Source organism: Melopsittacus undulatus, chromosome 1 (assembly GCF_012275295.1).
Source record: "Melopsittacus undulatus isolate bMelUnd1 chromosome 1, bMelUnd1.mat.Z, whole genome shotgun sequence".
Classification (NCBI taxonomy): Eukaryota; Metazoa; Chordata; class Aves; order Psittaciformes; family Psittaculidae; genus Melopsittacus; species Melopsittacus undulatus.
Window position 1 is genome coordinate 83,073,685 of NC_047527.1, and position 19,986 is coordinate 83,093,670.

A 19,986-nucleotide genomic window follows, 5' to 3' on the forward strand; every position below is an offset into this window, starting at 1 on the left:
GAAGGCTGTGGGAGGGCTCTGCGGGCGGAAGTACCACCCGCTGGGAGGGAGAGAAGGAAGGAGAGTGAGAGCGGGTCGTGAAACCTGGCCCTCGCCGAAGCCGGACCGTCGCCGTGGCATGAACGGCGGGGGCCCGATGGCCGGCAGCGTGACTGGGCCCCAAGGCGGCTGCCTCCGGGCTTACCCGGCTCTGCCGGTGTGGGTAGTGGAGGATCACCAGGACGTGAGTGCCTGGCGGTGGGACTGGGCGGCGGAACGAGGTGTCCCTCGGGGGCTGTGTAGGGAGTAACTTCGTTTGTTTGTTTCTTTTCTTTCTGTGCGGCGTGGAGGCTTAGTCCGGTAGGTGGAAGCGAAGGGAGGTGTCCGGTTGATTGCTCCCCTGTACTTTCACCGGCAGTTTCTTCCTGCCATGTAGCCAGGTTCTCCCGGCTCCGGACTCTTCCTTGGGAACAGTAATCCCCGCCTCCACAGCCGTGCGCAGATCTTAAACCTGCGTTCGCTGTCACTGCTGAAACATAAATGAAGTTCAGTGCCCACCTGATATGAGTTCCTTCCCAGTTCAGTGGTTAAGCTAATTAATCACACGGAGGAATTTTTGTATCTCTTTAAGTGATTATTGCTGGCTTTTTATGTTTTTAAATATTATTATGTGGGTTGTGATTGCTGTAGTTGTAATAACGCCTGTATTACACTGCTCTTAAAATTAGCTGGGCATTAGTGCAGTACTTGGAAACTCAGCTCTTCAGTGCGTGACATGTTAGCAAATTAGTAAATACAGTCATATTCTAACAAGCAGATTGGTTGCTACTTGATGAGAAATTTGATTTTTTTTTTTTTAGTGAAGTTATTGAAGAGGGGAGTAAAGAAGGAATTGCTTTTGAACTACTGTTTCTGTTTCCCCATAGCGTTTGTTTATAGCCATAAGCTGAAGCCTTAGTCCTAAGTAAGCAGATTCTAAATTAGATTATTTGCAAACAGAAAATTTCAGTGTAAAAAAACTTATTAAAATTTAAAATAATGTTCTGAATTTGCAAGTAAGTAGCTTAATGCAGATAATTGTTGCTAAGACTCAGCAAAATATATGATGCTGTGATAGCTGATTTTTTATGGTAACCGAGGACTTAGAGTGTTACTGTTGTGGGAATGCTGAGACAATGACTACTAATGATCATTCCTTGTTTTACTGTCTATACTAATGTTTTCAATTAGCTTCAAGTCTACTCATACTAAATGTATACACTGTGCTTTCAGTATGTCAGTCTTGCATAAAACATAAATGGCTGTTCATCTCAAACTCTTAAGAACTTGACAAAAACTTCGTATAGTCCCTTGCTGACACTGGTGTTCCTTTTCTCCAAAAGAAATCCCATGGCTGCATTTGCCTTTACCTGAAGCAGGAATAACCCAGACTGTTTTCACCAGCAGATTCTTTATGTGCACCACAGGAACTTTATCCCCGTCTACAGTATGTAAAAGTTCTGACTGGGCTGGGCCAGCCCAGTTGGCAGATCCTCTGGTGTTGACCAACCAGGTGGCTTTTGGTAAATGTGTATCCCAATGTTTGAAAGTCCTACCACCTATTGCTGTCAGTGTAGTTTTTAACAGCCCATTGTACAGTTCAATTTTCCCGGAGGCTGGTGCATGGTAGGGGATGTGATATACTCAATGCCATGCTCTTTGGCCCAAGTATTTATAAGGTTGTTCCAGAAATGAGTCCTAGTGTCTGACTCAGCTCTTTCTAGGGTCTGGGGTACTGTGTCTCCACAAGATGTGTTTCTCGAGGCCCAGCATAATGTTCCAGGCAGTGGCGTGAGAACATAAGTTTCCAGCCATCCAGTGGTTGCTTCCACCATGGTAAGCACATGGCACTTGCCTTGGTGGGTTGGTGGGAGTGTGGTATAATCAATCTGCCAGGCCTCCCCATATTTGTACTTCAGCCATCGTCCTCCATACCAAAGAGGCTTTAACCTCTTGGCTTGCTTAATTGCAGCACATGTTTTGCATTCGTGGATAAACTGTGTGATAATGTCCATGGTCAAGTCTACCCCTCGATCACAAGCCCATCTGTATGTTGCATCTCTGCCTTGATGGCCTGAGGTGTCATGGGTCTGTCAGGCTATATCAGATTTACCTTTGTGTTGCCAATCTAAGTCCACGTGAGCCACTTCAATCTTGGCAGCTTTATCCACTTGTTGGTTGTTCTGGTGTTCCTCAGTGGTCCGACTCTTGGGTACATGAGAACCTACATGGCGTACCCTCACCACCAGGTTCTGCACCTGGGCAGCAATATCTTGCTGCAATGCAGCAGCCCAGAAGGGTTGAAGGACCTGCCAATTGCTTTGCTTCCGTTGCTGCAACCACCCCCACAGGGCATTTACCACCATCCATGAGTCAGTGTAGAGATAAAGTACTGGCCATTTTTCTCATTCAGCAATGTTCAAGGCCAGCTGGATGGCTTTCACCTCTGTAAAATTACTCGATTCACCCTCTCCTTCAGCAGTTTCTGCGGCTTATTGTAGGGAACTCCATACAGCTGCCTTCCATCTCTGATGCTTTCAGACAATATGGTGGGACCCTTCAAGCATATTGCTTCTCAGTGTCTGGGAGTTTGTTGTACAGTGGGGCTTACTTAGCACATGTCACCTTCTCCTCTGGTGACATTCCAAAATCTTTGCCCTCTGGCCAGTCCATGATGACTTCTAGAATTCATGGACTAGTGGCCACGATTTCATATTTGAGCTCATTGTGTAATTAGTGTAGCCCACTTAGTGCATGTAGCATCACTTGCATGTGTAGAGGAGACCCTGCCTTTGAACGGTGTAGTCTGGATCAGTCCATGGCAGATGGTAAGGCTGTGTTTCCACCCCTGGTACAACTGGTTCCAAGTGAACTGGACGCCCCTCCAAGTAAAAGCGAACTGTGGCCTGCACTCTGCTGCCAAAGGAATTGAGAAAAATACATTGGCAATATCAGTTGTGGCATACCACTTGGCTACCTTTGATTCCAGTTCATATTGAAGTTCTAGAATGTCCAGTATGGCAGCACTCAGTGGTGGTGTGACTTCATTCAGGACACGATAGTCTACTATTAGTCTCTACTCTCTCTCAGACTTCTGCACAGGTCATATGGGGCTGTTAGATTGTGAGTGGGTTGTCACTAGAAGGAGATCCCACCACCTATTTGGCTTCCATGCACTCTAATTCCAGGCTATTGGTCCTGTTATTCTAACACCAGAGCAGCCAGGTGACATTGTGCTTGCCTGGATAATGGTTGAAATCTTTTTGCGTATCTTGCAGCTCACTCAGGAATAGAGATCAGGTGGTTACTGTTCATTTATGACTTATAACCCCTTACTCCTCCCCACGCAGTGGCTATTTATCTTACTCTTCCTATTTTTGTGGAGGTCCTACTTCAGGGAAGTGTGCCTTATCCACTTCCTCCTGCTCCCTCTTAGAAGAAGCTCCTTCATCCCTTACCACATGGGCTGACTTCCAGTATTCTTGTGTATAAGGGCAACTGATACTGGCACAGGTTGGTTCTTTGGTTCAGCTGCTGTGTCTCTCTTGGGGTTTGGAGCAGCTGCAGTCCCTGTCCTTTTGTTGTCAGATCCAGAGACTGCCTCTTCTCCTTGAAGCTCCTTGAGGATACTGAAGAGTGTTGAGCAGGACTCTCTAGGCATGGGCCAGGCCCCAGCACGTAGCAGTGATTTGTGTCTCTCGAATTGCTAGGGTAACATGTTTTACTGTTTTTTTCCAGATTCTGCACTTGTTCAGGGAGGAAATTCCAAAACACTAGAGGTGCCCACTGTCCTAGGTCCTTGCTCATACTATCCCACACACCCTGCCACTCATAAATGTCCAGTCTCTGGGCAGATCTCTGGGTGGTATTCTTAGCTGTTTAACTGTAAACAAGACCTGAAGCACATTTAGGAGATATAGGTATAGGAGCATGCTGGTTTGAACATCCTGAGGATATTAAAAATTTTCAGGAGCGACTGTAATTAGCCTGGAGGAGAAGGAGAAGCTGGAGGAAGGTATCTCCCCCACAGATTGACTCTATTGAGAAAAGGTGGAAGGTGTAATTATTGATAGTATCCAATAGATGGCTCCCGAAGTACAAGATAGTGGCAATGCTGAGTACAAATACCAGATCAGTCTCAGGACCAGCTATTTAATAGTATCATAAACCAATGTTACAAAGTGCAGCCAAATTATAACCTTGCCACAGCCCCCAGAAGTGATAAAACAGCACACTAAAGGGAACATATGCAGCAGTTTAAGTGTTACAGAACACAAATCTGAGAACATTCACAGCAACTCTTGAGAGAAAATAAATTGACATTGGGATCAGTAACCATTAAACTAATATAATGAATGCTTATAACAGTTTTTTTGCAGGCTCTGGTCAGATGTGTCAGTATCTCAATGCTTCATATCCCACATTGGGCACCAAAAAGGACTGTCAAATAATAATCGTAATGATAAGATAATTATAATATCTAGAACAAGCAGTGCACAATGCTCACTGTCTGCCAACTGATGCCTAGACAGTTCCAGAGCAGTGGCCCCTGGCCAGATTCTCCCCTAGTTTATATATAGAGCATAGCATCATACAGTATAGGGTATTCCTTTGGTCAGTTGGGGTCAGATGTCCCAGCTGTGTCCCTTCCCAACTTCTTGTGCACCCCCAGCCTTCTCACTTCATGTGAGAAGCAGAAAAGTCCTTGACTTCGTGTAAACACTGCTTAGCAACAACTAAAACATCAATGTGCTATCAACAGTATTCTCATCCTAAATCTGAAGCATAGCGCTATACTAGCTACTTGGAAGAAAATTAACTTCATCCCAGCCAAAACCAGGACATTGGCACTCATGAGGCCATACCTTGAATACTGTGTTCAGTTTTGGGCCCCTCACTGCAGGAAAGACATTGAGTTGCTGGATCATGTGCAAAGAAAGGCAATGAAGCTGGTGCAGGATCTGGAGAACAAGTCTGATGAGGAGTGGGTGAGAGAACTGGGGTTGTTCAGCCTGGAGAAAAGGAAACTCAAAAGATCTTGTTCTCTACAAGTACCTGAAATCAGGTGGTAGCAAGGTCTCACAATCTGTGATAACAGTTGCCTGAGATGAAACTACTTTTAATTGCAAAGGTAGATTGTTCAGGTTACTTCCTTTTTCTGAAGAAGTGAAAGTCATGGAGGAGGGAACACTTGTTATTTTTTATCTTGTGCTAGCTACTATTACAGCAGTATACATATTACTGCACATGTACTGGGTAGAAGGTGGAATTTATTCCTAGACAGATGGAATACAGTCACATTTCAGCTGGTAGTCATGTGTAAATGTATGTCCATGCAGTGTGCAGGATTTCATAGAATCATAGAATTGTTAGGGTTGGAAAGGACCTTAAGATCATCTAGTTCCAACCCCCCTGCCATGGGCAGGGACACCTCATACTAAACCATATCACCCAAGGCTTCAGTTTTCTGCCAAAAAAAAACCCCAACATAGCTCCATTTCTGTTGTAATGTAGAGATCATGTGTAAGTTTTGTTGCCCAGTACCTTTACAGTCTTCACATTCCCTGTATAACAGGGCTGTAATGCACAATCCTGGATGGATTTGCTCTGTCAGCTAAGGCAGTTACTGTCCTGTTGCTGTGGGAAACACTTCATATACTGCAGTCCATTCTAAGAGGTATCAGGAATCAGCCATCAGTTTTCACATTTTTAGTACCCTATGTTATTTCACTTCAGTGGTTTGCTATGCTATCTATTGATGAGTTATCTCCTGGGTTTTCACCTTCAGCAGTCAATGATGTTGGGCAGTTGAGAAAAGTAGCCTCTTTATTGCAGCCACTAAATCATGTAGTGATTAGGAATTAAGCCCTTTCTGCGAGGGGGATAATTTTGAAGATCAGCTGAAATTTAAATCACGATGGGGACAGTTTTCGCTCCTATATCAGTTAACTTATAAAACACAAGTAATTAAATGTTTGTATCTCCTCTCCATATGGTGAGGAAGCTTGATAGCATGGATAAGGCAATGCAAGAGCAATGTTCTGCAGAGGAGGAAAGGAATTCATGGGGTTCAGTTGTAAATGAAAAAAAAACAAAACAACAAAACAACTAGGAATTGAGTTGAATGATTAGTGAGAGGAGCTACTGCAAACAAGACTTCCTATAAAGCAGGAAAGAGGGAGTAAAATGCTGATTCTTCAGCAGCTTCTTGTGTGAAACACTTGGGCTCATAATGATTACAGTTCATGAGCTGTCCTGCCACTGGAGTTGTTTCCCCTTTGTATTGTCCTCTGCCTCCTCCTCTAATCCAAATTCTAAAGAAATAAGAGTGGAACTGGTGTTTTTGCTGTCAAAGCTGTCAATTTTTCAGCTCACTGGTTATAATTCAAGTGTTTTTATTTGTGGTGTTTCAGGTGCTGCCTTTCATTTATCGTGCCATTGGTTCAAAGCATCTTCCTGGCAGTAACATCACCTTTGTTCATCTCGATTCCCATCCAGACCTTCTTATTCCTGTGAATATGCCTGCAGACACTGTATATGACAAAGAAGCTCTTTTTAAGTAAGTCCCAGATACTGCATCAGAGTGCTAAGTCTAGTTCTTGCTGCATTTGATTTACACTGAATATTGGTATGACTGCATAGGAAATATGAACCAAAGAGGCATAAGTCAGGTTCAAGTAGTATCTTTTTCCTTTTCACTTATGCCTAAAACTTTTTTTAATTGGAAAAAGTTGTGTTTTGTGAATGCAGTCAAATGGTTATGTTGCATATCAAGCAATTTAAGATGTATGAATTTCCTTTTTTCAGTTGTTCAGTAGTATATCATGTTATTAGCCCAAGTTGTTCCTCTGGGTAACAGAAGATCACTCAGTGTATGCTTTGGCTGAAGAGCTGTGATTTTAAAATAGCCTTTCTCTCTTCACACTGAAAAATTGACTTTGAAATTGAAATAGTCTATCCTGTGTTGACATGGTGAGTATGGGAAGTTGAGTAAGATTTTCCTGCTAAGATCATTAAGATCAGTATTTCTCCCTGGCTTCTTAGGTAGGTAGGTAACAAGCCACAGAGTGATCCCTGCTGTTGTCTTTCTGTTTTAAAATAAATGTTGATTGCTTCCATGTTGAGGTAATTTGCAGCAATGACAGGATGATGCTTGTAAGTACCTATGTTATCCTACCCATAGTCAAGATTTTGTTCTCTTTGTTGGATAAATAAAAAGTTTTGTGGGCTATATTGTAGACCTGAAGAAAAAAAAGGGTGTTGATAATGAGAAAAGATGCTAATCTGTAGACACTAATTGACTCTTTTTAATTACTGAGATTATATTTAAATCTACTTAGATCAGTTTACAATAAAATACTCTTACGAGGTCAGTTTGAAGTCACTAAGAATAGCATTGATGATGCTCCTTGCGCTTTCCTCTGTCTGATGGATCAAGAGAAAAAGGACAACACAGATATGTAGTTTATAATCAAAGTGCCATTCTAAGAGTGAAGCTGATTGCACTGTATAATCCTGACTTTAAAAAAATCTGCTATAGACATTGTTGGTCTGTTTTATGAATAAAGATCTCATTTTTATTTCTTTGATGGTGTGATCCTTACACAGGGTTCTAATTTCAGATAATTTGCATGGGGGCTTTCAAGATGTTGAAGATGTTTGTGGTGCTCTTGACAGGGAAGGTAACAGTGTTGTTTCCTGTTTTTCTGAATTCATTACAGTGAGTTAAGTATTGAGAACTGGATTATGCCTGCTGTTTATGCTGGCCATATTTCTCAGGTGGTTTGGCTTCACCCACCCTGGGCTCAGCAGATCTCAGAAGGAAAACACAATTTTTTAATTGGGAAAGATATATCAACAACTACAATCAGGTAAATTTTCTGCTGATTTATACTAGCAGTATAAAAGCTATCTCTATAGCTTTTCATCAGTGTTTTTTTATATATATATATTATTGGATAAAGATAAAAATTTCATTTCTATTTGTGATCTCCTTAGGACCTAATGTGACTATTTGTGTGAATGGGCACAGTGAAGACGTGCCTTTTTTTTTTTTTTTTAAATAGGTAATTCTAGCTATTCACATTTCATTCCAGCTACCCAGGTTTTAAATTAGGTCTCATTCAAGTAAAAAACATCTCAGAAAGCAGTCATTTTTAAGAGAGGATTTGGGTAACAGAGGGTAACAGGGCAGCAATTACATCTTCCTCAGCCTTCCTTTATCAGGACAAAACAAGCCCAGTTCCCTCAGATTCCCCTTGTTCATCCTGTGTTCCAGCCTTCTAATCACCTTAGCAGCCCTTTGTTAGATTTTCAGCTTATAGATGTCTCTCTTGTCCTGGAGGCCCAAACCTGGGCAGATTATTTCAAATGTGACCTCACTGGTGCTGAATAAGAGAAATCTCTTCCCTTGACCTTTGCTTATACAATGAAATTTTGTGATTAGTTTTCATCACTGCAGGAGTGTACTGCTCACACATGCTCAAATTGCTTTCTGCTGGGATTACCAGTTCCTGTTCTTAAGGTTTTTGCTTGTCTGTGCCAACCCTGTACTGCTGCATGTTATTCCTTCCCAGATGCAGGACCTTGTATGTATATTATTTTAACTTAATAAGATGCCTGTAGGCTGTTCCTCTAGGCTGTCTAGGTCACTCAGGAGGCCAACCTGTCTTCTAGTGTATCAGCTACTCCCCAAGATTCAGTGCTTCCTGCAAACTTCCTAAGAGTGCATTGCTGAGGGCATTAATGAAGACATCAAAATAGTAACAATCCCTGGTAAATAGCTGTTGGCAAGACTTCAAACCATTGATTGCCACCATGGATCTGTTGGTCCAGCCAGTTTTTCACCCACCTTGTATTGCACCCAGTGAGTACATATCAAGGATTATAAACAGAGGATCTTATAATAATAGATATTAAATACTTTTAAACATAAGGAAAATGTAATTTTTCAGTGCATCCATTATTTTCTCTACCAGTTAAAACAGAATTATTGATGGGATATCCTTCTTGCTTTACCAGTAAATCATAGAATGCCAAATTCTAACCTAACTCATAGTACAGTATAAAAATAAGATTTAATTAAGTAAATGAGATCACTTTGATAAAACTGGCCTGAAATAAAAGGGGATACTGATATTTAGCAAATGTTGCAAAATTCATAATTACTTTTTGCTCAATTGCATGTCATATTAACATACTTAAGAAAACTGTTCTAAGACGAACTGGTTTTTACTGTTCAGGATCAAAATAGTCAGAGGAGTCATATTTGGGCTGTGTGCCAAAAAAATCACTTGGTCTGCTTTGATTCTCTACTCATATCTAGCTGTGTTCATCTAGTTCCTTTGATAAGTTTCCCTTCAGGGTGTGCTTACGTGGTTAAATGCACTAGGACTGACTGACCCTTGAAGTTCAGGGATTTGTGTTCACTAGAATTAGAGCAAAACACTGGACAGAAGATGAAAGACAGCTTTTATTTTATTTTCTAAATAGAACCTAAATGTACCAGTCAGGACAAAGTTTGCCATCTTCATTGTGGCAAAACTGGGCATTTAATGCATGTAAAGATTTTCTCTTTTTTTTTTTTTCTTTTTTTATGGGGGTGGATGGGAAAAGCAGTTCAGCTTCTATCTGTTTAGTCTTTGATCTTGCTAGCAAAATTTTCGTTTGGTATCATCCATGATTCTGTTTTTCTGATGTGAGCTTGGGTTTTTTCGTTTGTTTTCTAGATTTTTTTTTTGTTTTGAAGTTAGACTACTAGTTAAGCACTAAATCATGTACACAGGCAGGTGGTGAATTCTCCATTCTTTGATAAAGTCAAAGCTCCTCTGCACTATGCCCTGGACAGCCTCATGTAGCTTTGAAGTTAGTTCTGCTTTGATCAGATGATTGACTAGAGACTTCCAGATGTCTCTTACAGTCTTAGTCAACCTGTGATTCAAGTGCTGATCAGAGACCTGTGGGATTCATGCAGTCCATGGCAATTTTCCATTCGCCATATTCACTGCATTAGGATTTTGTACAGCTTGAATGGGCATGTACAAATAGTGTGTTTTGCCAGCATATTGGAATAAACCTTTTTACGCAAGTTTAACAGAAGAACACAGAAAAATGCTTTGGTTTACCACCTTAAATAAAACACTAAAGCTCTACAGGTCTGAATCTGGGGTCTAAAATAAACATAAATAATAAGACAAAAATTGTGCTTTCAGGTACGTTTAACCAGGAGAACTAGCACACATGTAGAAATACTTCATGATGGCTGTACAGATCTCCCACAGATCCTCTGGTCACCATAGCAATCTTGAAAACAACATTTTAAGCTGCCTTTTGAAGATGGTCACGTACCTCTTCCTTAGGTTCTAGGCTTACTAAAATCATGAAGGAAGAAAGGGAAAGAGTCCTCAGAAATACTAACTTCCTAAAATTTTTGCTGGCAACAAGTGGCTGGATAGGCAATGGATATTCTCATTTTAGCAAGTTCAGGATAATCCAGCCACAAGACACTGGGGAACAAAGCTTCAAATTTCTGCTGCTTAAGAAATTATTTGTCTTTGTTTATTGATGGTGATACCTAGTAATCAAACGAGGCCTTAACACAAGTGAGCGGAAGTTCACGCTTTTTCTTAAGCTTGTTTTTAAAACTGAATTTATGATGCTTGAAGCTTAATACACTGAAATGTGGCTTGAAAATGTAGGTTCTTTCATTTTTCACTGTAAGCAGACATTTTTAACATTGCTGCTTTTGTTTATTTGGCTGATTGTTTTCTTTTTTAATTAAGTGGATTCCATTGATACATATCTATTCACCCTCAAGTTACCAGCTTCCCCCACTTATAATATGGAATCTATATTGGTAGTAAAAAAATATCAAGTGCTACCTATTAGATCAAAATTCATAATATTTTACTAAATCACTATCAATGTCTTTCAGTGTACTTCTCAAACACAACTAACAGAGTTTTCCTTAAAAATTAGGACCAACATAATCCAACACAAAATATCATAGGTTTGAAACGTTATATGCTATATATTGACAGTATCTTGTTAAATTCTGGATTGTGTCTTTAAAATGCAATTCAATGGCAAATTAATCTTAGCAGCACATAATGTAGAATTTTTTTTTATTCATTAAAACCTTGCAGGGCTATCATGAAAAATATAGAGTGATATTTTAATATGTTTATTCAGCAATAAAGAAGTAGAAGTAGAAAAACCTTCAACTTAAAAACCTGCAGACTAAAATAATTTTGTGTACACAGCTTTATTGCTTTTGCTACCCATCAAACATCTATTCATTCTTCTCAGTAGCCCTAAAGTGTACACTCTTTTTTCCTAGTCCTTTGCAAAGATGTATACTAACTGTGAGTTTTTGTCAATTGTAGGGTAACAGGTACAGATAACTACTTTTTAAGTGATGGTCTTTATGTCCCTGCTGATCAGCTGGAAAACCAGAAGCCTTTGAATTTACACGTCATTCTCATCAAACCTACTGCAGCATCAAACAACTGTGAAGAAAATGGTGAAGTAGCATCTGCTAAGAGACTGAAGCTAAATACAGATGACACAGCAAGCACTGCTTCTGCCTCTTCATCAGTGGCTCCTAACCTTGATTACAGCACCCCAAATGTGAAGAAAAAGGAAGTGCAAAATACAAGTGCCCTGAACAGGACACAAACCTTAGAGTGCTCAGCTTCAAGCTCTCTCAGAAACAGTGAATGCCCAATTAGGAATGTTGTTAAAGATGTTTGCCAAGTACTGAAGAAAGGGGATGCATATGTTTTAGACATTGACTTAGACTTTTTTTCAGTTAAAAATCCATTCAAAGAAATATACACACAGGTATGCATGAGAATGGGGAGCCCTCACCATTCACAACAGAGTATCGGTCCTAGCATTTGTGTCTATGGGGAGATTTTCATCTAAGCTAAATTAGCAGATCAGCTAATCATGATTCTGTGATTCATGATAATATTTGAAGGAGAGACATTCTAAGGGAGTGCATGCTGCAAGAATTACAACAACCTAATAGGGGTAGATCCTGACACTTGAAATCGGTATCAAGTGCATATTCAAGCTCAGAGGTATATGGCTCACTTCTGCTTGTTGCCTGGGACATAAATTATGCTTGGGTTTCCAAAGGTAATGTTCCAAATACCCACAAGGTTTATCAGAGTGATGATAGATTGTATGATTTTTTACCTCCTACAGTATGCTACTGGTGTGCTTCTGTGTTTCAAAAGGAATGGCAGTGTTAATTATCCAAAGAGTAATAGCTTGTCCTGATGAGAAGCTGTTAATGCTCATTTCCTTTATCTGGAGTGCTGACTATAAGGATGAGCAAGCAGCTGTTGTCTCTGATGCCATCACTTAAGACTCTGCCTTCTATTTCATTTATAACTTGGCTGCTCAGCAAAGGTAGGTCATCTGTATAGAGTCATAAATATATAGATCCTCAAAAGAGCAAAGCTGTTAGTAGGTTTTATAGAATCATAGAGTGGTTCAGGTTGGAAGGGATCTTAAGATCATCCAGTTCCAATCCCCCTGCCATGGGAAGGGACACCTACTAGACCAGGTCGCTCAAAGCCCCATCCAGCCTGGCCTTGAACACTGCCAGGGATGGAACTTCCTTGGACAGTCTGTTCTAGTGCCTCACCAACCTCACAGTAAAGAAATTCTTCCTTATATCTAACCTGACCTTCCTCTATTGAAGTTTTCTTGACTTCAACAGGATTTTTAGGAACTAACTAATCTGCCCTGAAAGTTGGGTGTGATATTTAGGTTTATAAATTCTTCTGCAATATCCTTAATGGTTTTAGCATTTAAATCTAGTCTTTTCACATTGTTTTAACTTCAGCCTATGCTAAAGAACATACAGCATCTTTGAGTTTCAGCTAGGCTGCTGTTTCCTTGTTCACCAGAAAAAGAAGATAGAGTTTCCCTTCACTTCTGTTAGCTTCTGACATTAATTATTTATGACTACAGTATTTTCAGACATTGTGCAGTGCAAGTTGTTCTGAATCACATAGAGAAGTGTACAGGGAAAGCACCATGAGGGTCTTGCCATATAAGACAATATCCCTCTTAGGGCTTGAAATACATTCTGAATAAAATAATGGAGGAGTTTTGGGAGGGGTGTTTGGTTTGTTTATTTTTCGAGGGGGTGGGGAGTTCAGTTCTTTGTTCTTTTGGGGGGGTGGGTGTTCTGTTTCTTGTGCCTTTTTTGTTTGTTTGTTTTGTGCTATGATAGGTTCCCAGTCTTAGGAGCCACTTTTGGAAATGGACTTGCACAGAGCACCCTGTGTATCTTTTTTATATAATGATTTCATTTGTAGTTCATATTTTTTAACTCTGTTCCTCCTATTCTAAGTTGAAATAATTCCATTCTCAAAAAATTTCCCAAGCTAACACTTGAAATGTGAGAATCCAAGGAAAAGCTAAAAAACAAATATAGTTCACCATTCCAGAAAAGTATTGTGTTTCGCACCAAAAAAAGACTAAAATCCAAAATGTTGTCCTAAAGACGCTTTGTATTTCTATAAATGTTGAATAATCTACCCTTCCTTTCTACCTCTGCTCTAAAAAATTGAGTGTTCACCTTTTTAATGGTGTTAAATAACAAGATCTGTTTATCCTTGATTAATTAAACTTGAATATGATCAAGGAGTAGGGCTGACAAACCCCTGTAATAGTTTAGTTGTGAACTTGTTGTGCAACTACCCTGAAGCTTTTACCTGTCCTGTTTTCCTTTATGATCATATTCTCCTGTTGGTTTTGTATGCCTAAATCTGCCATCTCTGTTTTACTCAGCATCTCAATTGGGACCTTAGTTCAGCAGCATGTATGATTAATTTCAGGGACTTTTTAACTAACAGATTGTAAATACTTAGCTTCCAAAGTTGTGGGTTTGAAGTCAGGTTTTAAGTTAAACAATTGCAAAATGTTTAGCTGAGGCCATGAAGTATTGTTTTCTCAAGCCTTACCACCTCTTCCTCACCTGCTTTATAGAGAGCTATCTGTAGTACTAGAGTAATGATCTTGGTGATCAATTTTTTTTTGAAGAAGGAAAGCTTTTAAGTTTTGTTTCTCGTTTGAAGAGTCTAATTTTTTGCCTCTTTTTTTCTTTTTTTAAAGACAGAATATGAGCTTTTGCAAGAGTTGTACAGTTTCAAGAAGCCTCATAGAAATGCGACAGAGGTATGGTATTTCCTTGTTGGACATTTGAGGGTATGATTCTTTTTACTTACCCAATAATAATGAGTTACGAGAAGGAAGGAACCTGTGAAAGGTGCTTAATGAAATTGTCTTGAATTAAGCTATACAGTAGGCTGGATGCTAATCAGCAGCAACTTAGGAATTCTTTCCTATTAAACATTTTGGTTAAACATGTGAATTGCATAAATAGTTAGCATGAGTGTGAAGATTAATTTCCATAAACAAGTGGTAATTGACAAGGAAGAAATTAAAACATAGTAAGTCATCTGCAGTCTTGTTCTTTTTATGTCTCAACAGAGCGTTGCTTTGGTGAGGCTTTGGTTTGGTTTTGGTGGTTTGTTTTTTCCTGTTTGTTCCTTCACCCAGCTTTCCCCTTCCCTGTCCTACTTGCTCTTCCTTGATATTCAGAGCTGTGCTCAATGCCTAACAATGTCTAACTAGTATTTTTATAGAATCATAGCATGGTTTCATAGAATCATGGAATCTGAGCATTTAAGTGCTATAGAAACGAATTCAGTAATTACTTATATACAGTTTCTTAGCTCTCTGTTGTATTCTGGCAGAATTTAGCTGTGGCTTTTATTGGGGGTTTTTATTTATTTATTTTTGTAAGAAAGAGCAAATACAGGTGTTTAATTCTGAAGGTTATAACATCTTCGGGTATTCTTATTCACTTGAAAAGATGTTCTGTAGTAATGAATCAGTTGTTCCTGATGCCCTACTTCCAGTAGATCAGTAATTTCAGAATTAAAATCATAGGATAAGCCATGACATTCTTACCTCTTTTTTTCCTAACATACTTTTATATGTGCTTACGTAAAGGAGGGCTTGCTGGATTGTGTTGAAAACCGTATTCATCAGCTAGAAGATCTGGAAGCAGCATTTGCAGATTTGTGTGACAGTGATGATGAAGAAACCCTACAGAAGTGGGCTTCATATCCTGGGTAAGAGATTTCTAAATATCTTAAAATCTAAACAATACTTTGGGAACTGAAGTTTTCCCCAGCACTTTGCTAACAGAAAAGGAGAGAGGCTGGATAGGATCTATGCAAGGCTACCATTTTTCCTTTAGTTTAGAGGAGAAAGAGTCAAAACAAAAGAAAAGGCAGTCTGTTGTCTTCAGTGCCATGGTAAGCTTTCCAAGATGAGCCTTGTAAAGCTTCATGCAAGTTCTGTTGCCTGTGGAGGGAGGCACGTTTGGTGACAAAAAATGTAGTGATTTGTGTGAAGCAGAGCTCTCAAAAAAGCATCAAACTATGGAGGACACAGTGAAAGACTTCACAAAGGTTCTGCTTTCTGTGGAAAAAATGGAAGTGGATAAAAGGCTGTACCTGAGTGACAGCGTTCACAAAATGTCTCAGAAGTATCCAGCATGCTTTTAAACTAAGTGTTTCCAATTTAAAAGAAACAACAAAAGTCCAAGCTTTCTGTTCACAGGAAAATCACACATTTTCCCCATCAAATGCACCTGTTACTGCCAGACCTGTGTTACAGTGACCACAAGCATTTTCTATCAAGTTCATGTGACTTTGAGTTACAACAGCTTCTCTCTAGATCTGAGTTAAAAGAGCTACAAAGAGGCCTTGCCAGAGGAAGTTATGAGTATAGGGGCTTTCTAAAAAAAAAAAAAAACAAACCCAAAACTGGTGAAACATTACAATAGTACTGATAATTTCCATTTTTCTCAGGTGCCAGATGATAGAGGGGAAAAGTTCATTTTCATATCCTAGGCCAAATCCTTTCTTCCTTTTTTCTTTCATCCCTCTCTTTTACACTTAAGGTAATTATATGTTTCCAACTGTTTCTCTAAGAAGTTTTGGTTTTGTTTTAACTCCAGAATGAAGCCGCTTGTTGAGCTGGTTCACAGTTTGAAAACCAGGATGGAAAGCCCAGACTATGAAATGGTAGGTGACCAGGTAAAATACCAGAAAGTAGACACATTTCAGAAGCATAGCTTCAACAGGGAGGGAAAACATCATGCTTCATGTAAAGCTTGCTTTTTGATTCATTTTCACATTGAATTTGTGAGATTTTGGTAGTTTTCCTTTTTTTATATGTCTTGTTACTTAGGCCAGCTTTTCTATTTCAATCTTCTAAAATTCTAGTATTCTTGTTTATATTTAGAGAACATTAATGTGGTCTCTCAGGACTGTGACATCTCAAACTGCTTCCTGTGAAGATGATTTCATTTTACCAGAGTGTGTTGATATACCTTACAGAACTTAAGTTACCTATATGTAAAACATCAGACCTATCATTTTCAAGGACTGCAGCATACTTTGAATTCATAGGAGAAGTCCAGTGTACTGAAGATAATGAAGCAATCCATATAACCTCTGAATTTTATTCTTTTTCTTTAAAGGACAAGTTGGGGAAAAAAAAGCCCAGCTCTTACTGCCTGGAGAGTAGGTTACCTGCAAGGCTAGGGATGTTATTTTAGAGGCTTTCTGAACACATAAGCTGCATCAGTAATTCATCATCAGAAATTAGACCTCTGTTTAATTTACATGTAGGTCCATCAGGCTGGTCTGACCTGTGATTATATGGAGCTTCCTCACCATGTTAGCACTGAAGAGGAGATCGAAGGCCTCATAAAATCCATTAAAGTTCTACTAAAAGATATGCCTAAGCCCACACTTGTGACAATTGCTCGGTAAGACTATGTAGACACTTCTACTTTAAAATTCTCAGACTATGCTTACATAGCTAAATGATTTTATCAATATAGAAATGGTTGGTACCTCTTATATTCTGTCTTAAAACAGAAACCTTACAGTGTAGTGAAAATTGATATCTGATAAAGTTGTCAGTTTGACATAAGGCATTGACAGTTATATGCACAGCTAAGGGAAGGTTCTGTGCTGCCAGCCAATTTTACTGGGATTGAGAATAGCTAACACAGATTGCAAAAGCAGTAAAAACATGACTTAATCAGCTTCAGCACAGGCTGTACAAAGCCTGTGATGAGGCCTTGAGTGTGCTGAGATTGATAGCTGTCACTGAGGTTCATTCTTCTCCACTACTTGTGTTACTTGTGCTAGTTAGAGCAAAGCTAGCTTGGGCAAGCCTGCATGGGCTGAAATCACACATTTTTTATTCTATTGCTTGAGGGCTTATTGTACTACAGATAGGATTTTTGATTCTACCAAAATTTCTGATGGAAGTGGCTTTCATCTCTTAGGCTGAAAGAAATTTGTATTCTAGAAAGCTCTAGTAAAAGTTTGTGTGGGGTAAAAGTTATGCTTTTATTTGGGAGAAAAGGATGGAGTTTGAGGCCAGGGACCTGGGATAACTAGGGATCTGTCCTGGGAAAACTTAATTTGAAGACAACAGTGTATCTGCTAACAAATTTTTGTAATTTAATCACTTCAAAAGTAGTAAGTGAGCCCTTAAAGGGAAGTCAACAATAGCAGAAGCTGACATGAAATTGTTGTCTACCAGATTTAGTATGGCTAACACCTTCAATAAAAGAAAGCTGTATTTCCTATGCCAGCTGCAGGGTTATCATCCACTCTTGCAGAGAAAACAGAATCATTTATGTAGATCTTGACAGACATAAAACCCAAAAAATGTCAGCTCTGCTTTTTTGCTCTTTGCAGTTCATTAATAGATACTGTAAATAATGTTATATCCCAAGGATTATGAAGATTTTTTTTCAAGTTTTTGTACCTGTTTTACTGGTAGAATTTGAATTTTTTGATCTTAAGTTTTCACCAGTCCTTTAATGCATCATTTGCTTTAACTTTGACTTCCAACATGTTCTGTGTTGGAGTGACAAAGAGAGTAGAATTGGAAGGATGAATAGGTCAGATTCCTGGTCTGCCACAGACTTTATATTAAATTTTCAAACTGTTACCAAGTATTGAGGAGGAGCTCTGTGCTTTGAAGTGATACTGCAACACAGAACTCATCACAGTTTGAAAGTGGTTTCAGCCTCAATGCAGAGCATTAGAAGCATATAAAATGTGGTCATGGTGGTGATATTTGTACTGTCTCATGCTTTTTTCATTTCCTTATTACAGATCAAGTTTGGATGACTATTGCCCTTCAGAGCAGGTTGACATCATTCAAGAGAAAGTTCTCAATTTATTAGGTTCAGTGTATGGCACTCTTGATGTGCACTTAGATTACTCAAGCATCTCATCTTCTGTGTGACTTTTCTTCACATATTGCCCTCTAATGCAATGGATTAATTTAAACTGCATATTACCTGTGGTTGCAAGTGGGAAAATGCTGTTATTACAGCAGGTGGCACTAGAACCCAAGCTGACCCAGAGCCAGGTTTGAGGCAGATTGTTTTTTCCAAGTTAGCTGCATCTGAACTGGCTTTGTTCAGCTTAGTTCTGTGGTTATTATTTTTCTGTCTTGCTTCTATAAACTGGTGCAAGATAAACTGGTTTTGTTCATAAAATGTATTTTGTCACCTGATTTCCTTAAGTGTTTAAAAAAAGTACTATATATAACTTATTTTCTGTAATTAACATTTTTTGAGGGAGTTTGGTGACAGACTTGTTCCTGCTGCACTGTACCTTTTAAAACATTACCTCAATAATGCCATTAAGACATTAGGTTTGCATAGTGATATTTCATAGCTGCTGTGACAGAGATGATCAGGCATCCCCCTCTCATTTCTCTAGAGCAGCTTATGGCTTCTGCGCCTTCTAAATAGCACTTAATTTTTCTTTATACTCTGTTGCATTAATAGTATCTTATTTTGCCTTAGAGGATTCCCTTGGTGACTAATATAATGTACAGATACAGCCTTGGTATTTTCATTTTTGCATATTTTTGAGGATAAAAAATATGAGTGGAAGTGAATGCTTTTATCTGTTGAATCCTGTAACAAGTTAAATTGACAGTTTCTTCAGAAACTAAGATTTACCTTCACTGAAGTCAGCAGTAAAACCTTCTGTAGCAGGTTCTAGAGAAAACTGCCACTTGCAAAGAGAGAAAAAAAACATACAGGATTTCTTCGGGAATGATACTAAAATGGGAAAGACAAAATACCACCTAAATTATTGTCTTTTATTATGAATAAATTTTGCCTGTAATTTCTTCCCAAGTAGTGAAGTTCATTTGATAGCAGAGATTTTGTGCACTTTTACAGTGTTTTTAAACTTTTGCTATAGATATGACTATATTATAGATTGTAAATATATAATTATTTTAAAATATTTCTCCCCGTAGAATAAATTCCATTACCATGGACCCATTTTCTTATTGCTTATGTATTCCTTCATGCTTATGTATTCATACCAAGGCATGGCTAGCCTTGGATCCAAGATCCTTAATACTTCATTAATAGGCATACACTGCATACAGAAACTAAGTGGAGTCAGATCACGTACTGCTTGTGTACATTTTGTTTCTTTAAAGTAAAAGATGCTCTTTGCTGGAGTTTGAGTAGGGTTATAGGAAACAAAAAAAACACTACTGGATCAAAGGTATGAGGTATACTCCTATGCTGGGGAGAATTTCAAGGCCAGGCTGGATGGGCCTTTGAGCAGCCTGCTCTAGTGAAAGGTGTCCTCGCCCATGGCAGGGGGGTTGGAACGGGATGAAATTTTTAAGCTCTCTTCCAACTCCAGCCATTCTATGATTCTATGAATTATGTTAGCCTCAGAAAGAGGAGAGTAGGAGGTGTGATGGCACAGTTCTACCTGGATGATACCCTATTCCATGTCACAAACCAGAGCACCTGCAGCACGTCAGCATGTACTGGGTGCAGGTGCCCAAGTGCTGTCAGCACCACCA

The 19,986-nt window shown here is 39.2% G+C and overlaps 1 protein-coding gene across 2 annotated transcripts; it reads left to right on the plus strand.

Moving 5' to 3' along the window:
• Positions 1-52: 52 nt before the first annotated feature.
• C1H5orf22 (chromosome 1 C5orf22 homolog) lies at positions 53-19,440 on the plus strand. Of its 2 annotated transcripts, none has more exons than XM_005149999.4 (9): positions 53-223; positions 6,432-6,577; positions 7,740-7,889; positions 11,403-11,859; positions 14,152-14,214; positions 15,055-15,176; positions 16,070-16,136; positions 16,746-16,885; positions 18,255-19,440. In XM_005149999.4, exons 1-9 carry the CDS (start codon positions 119-121, stop codon positions 18,385-18,387), a joined length of 1,383 nt encoding a protein of 460 aa, XP_005150056.2. In that variant the 5' UTR covers positions 53-118; the 3' UTR covers positions 18,388-19,440. The 2 variants fall into 2 exon arrangements, with proteins under 2 accessions (XP_005150056.2, XP_033923799.1); XM_034067908.1 differs by lacking the exon at positions 53-223 and adding an exon at positions 1,758-1,854.
• The last annotated feature ends 546 nt before the right edge of the window (positions 19,441-19,986 follow it).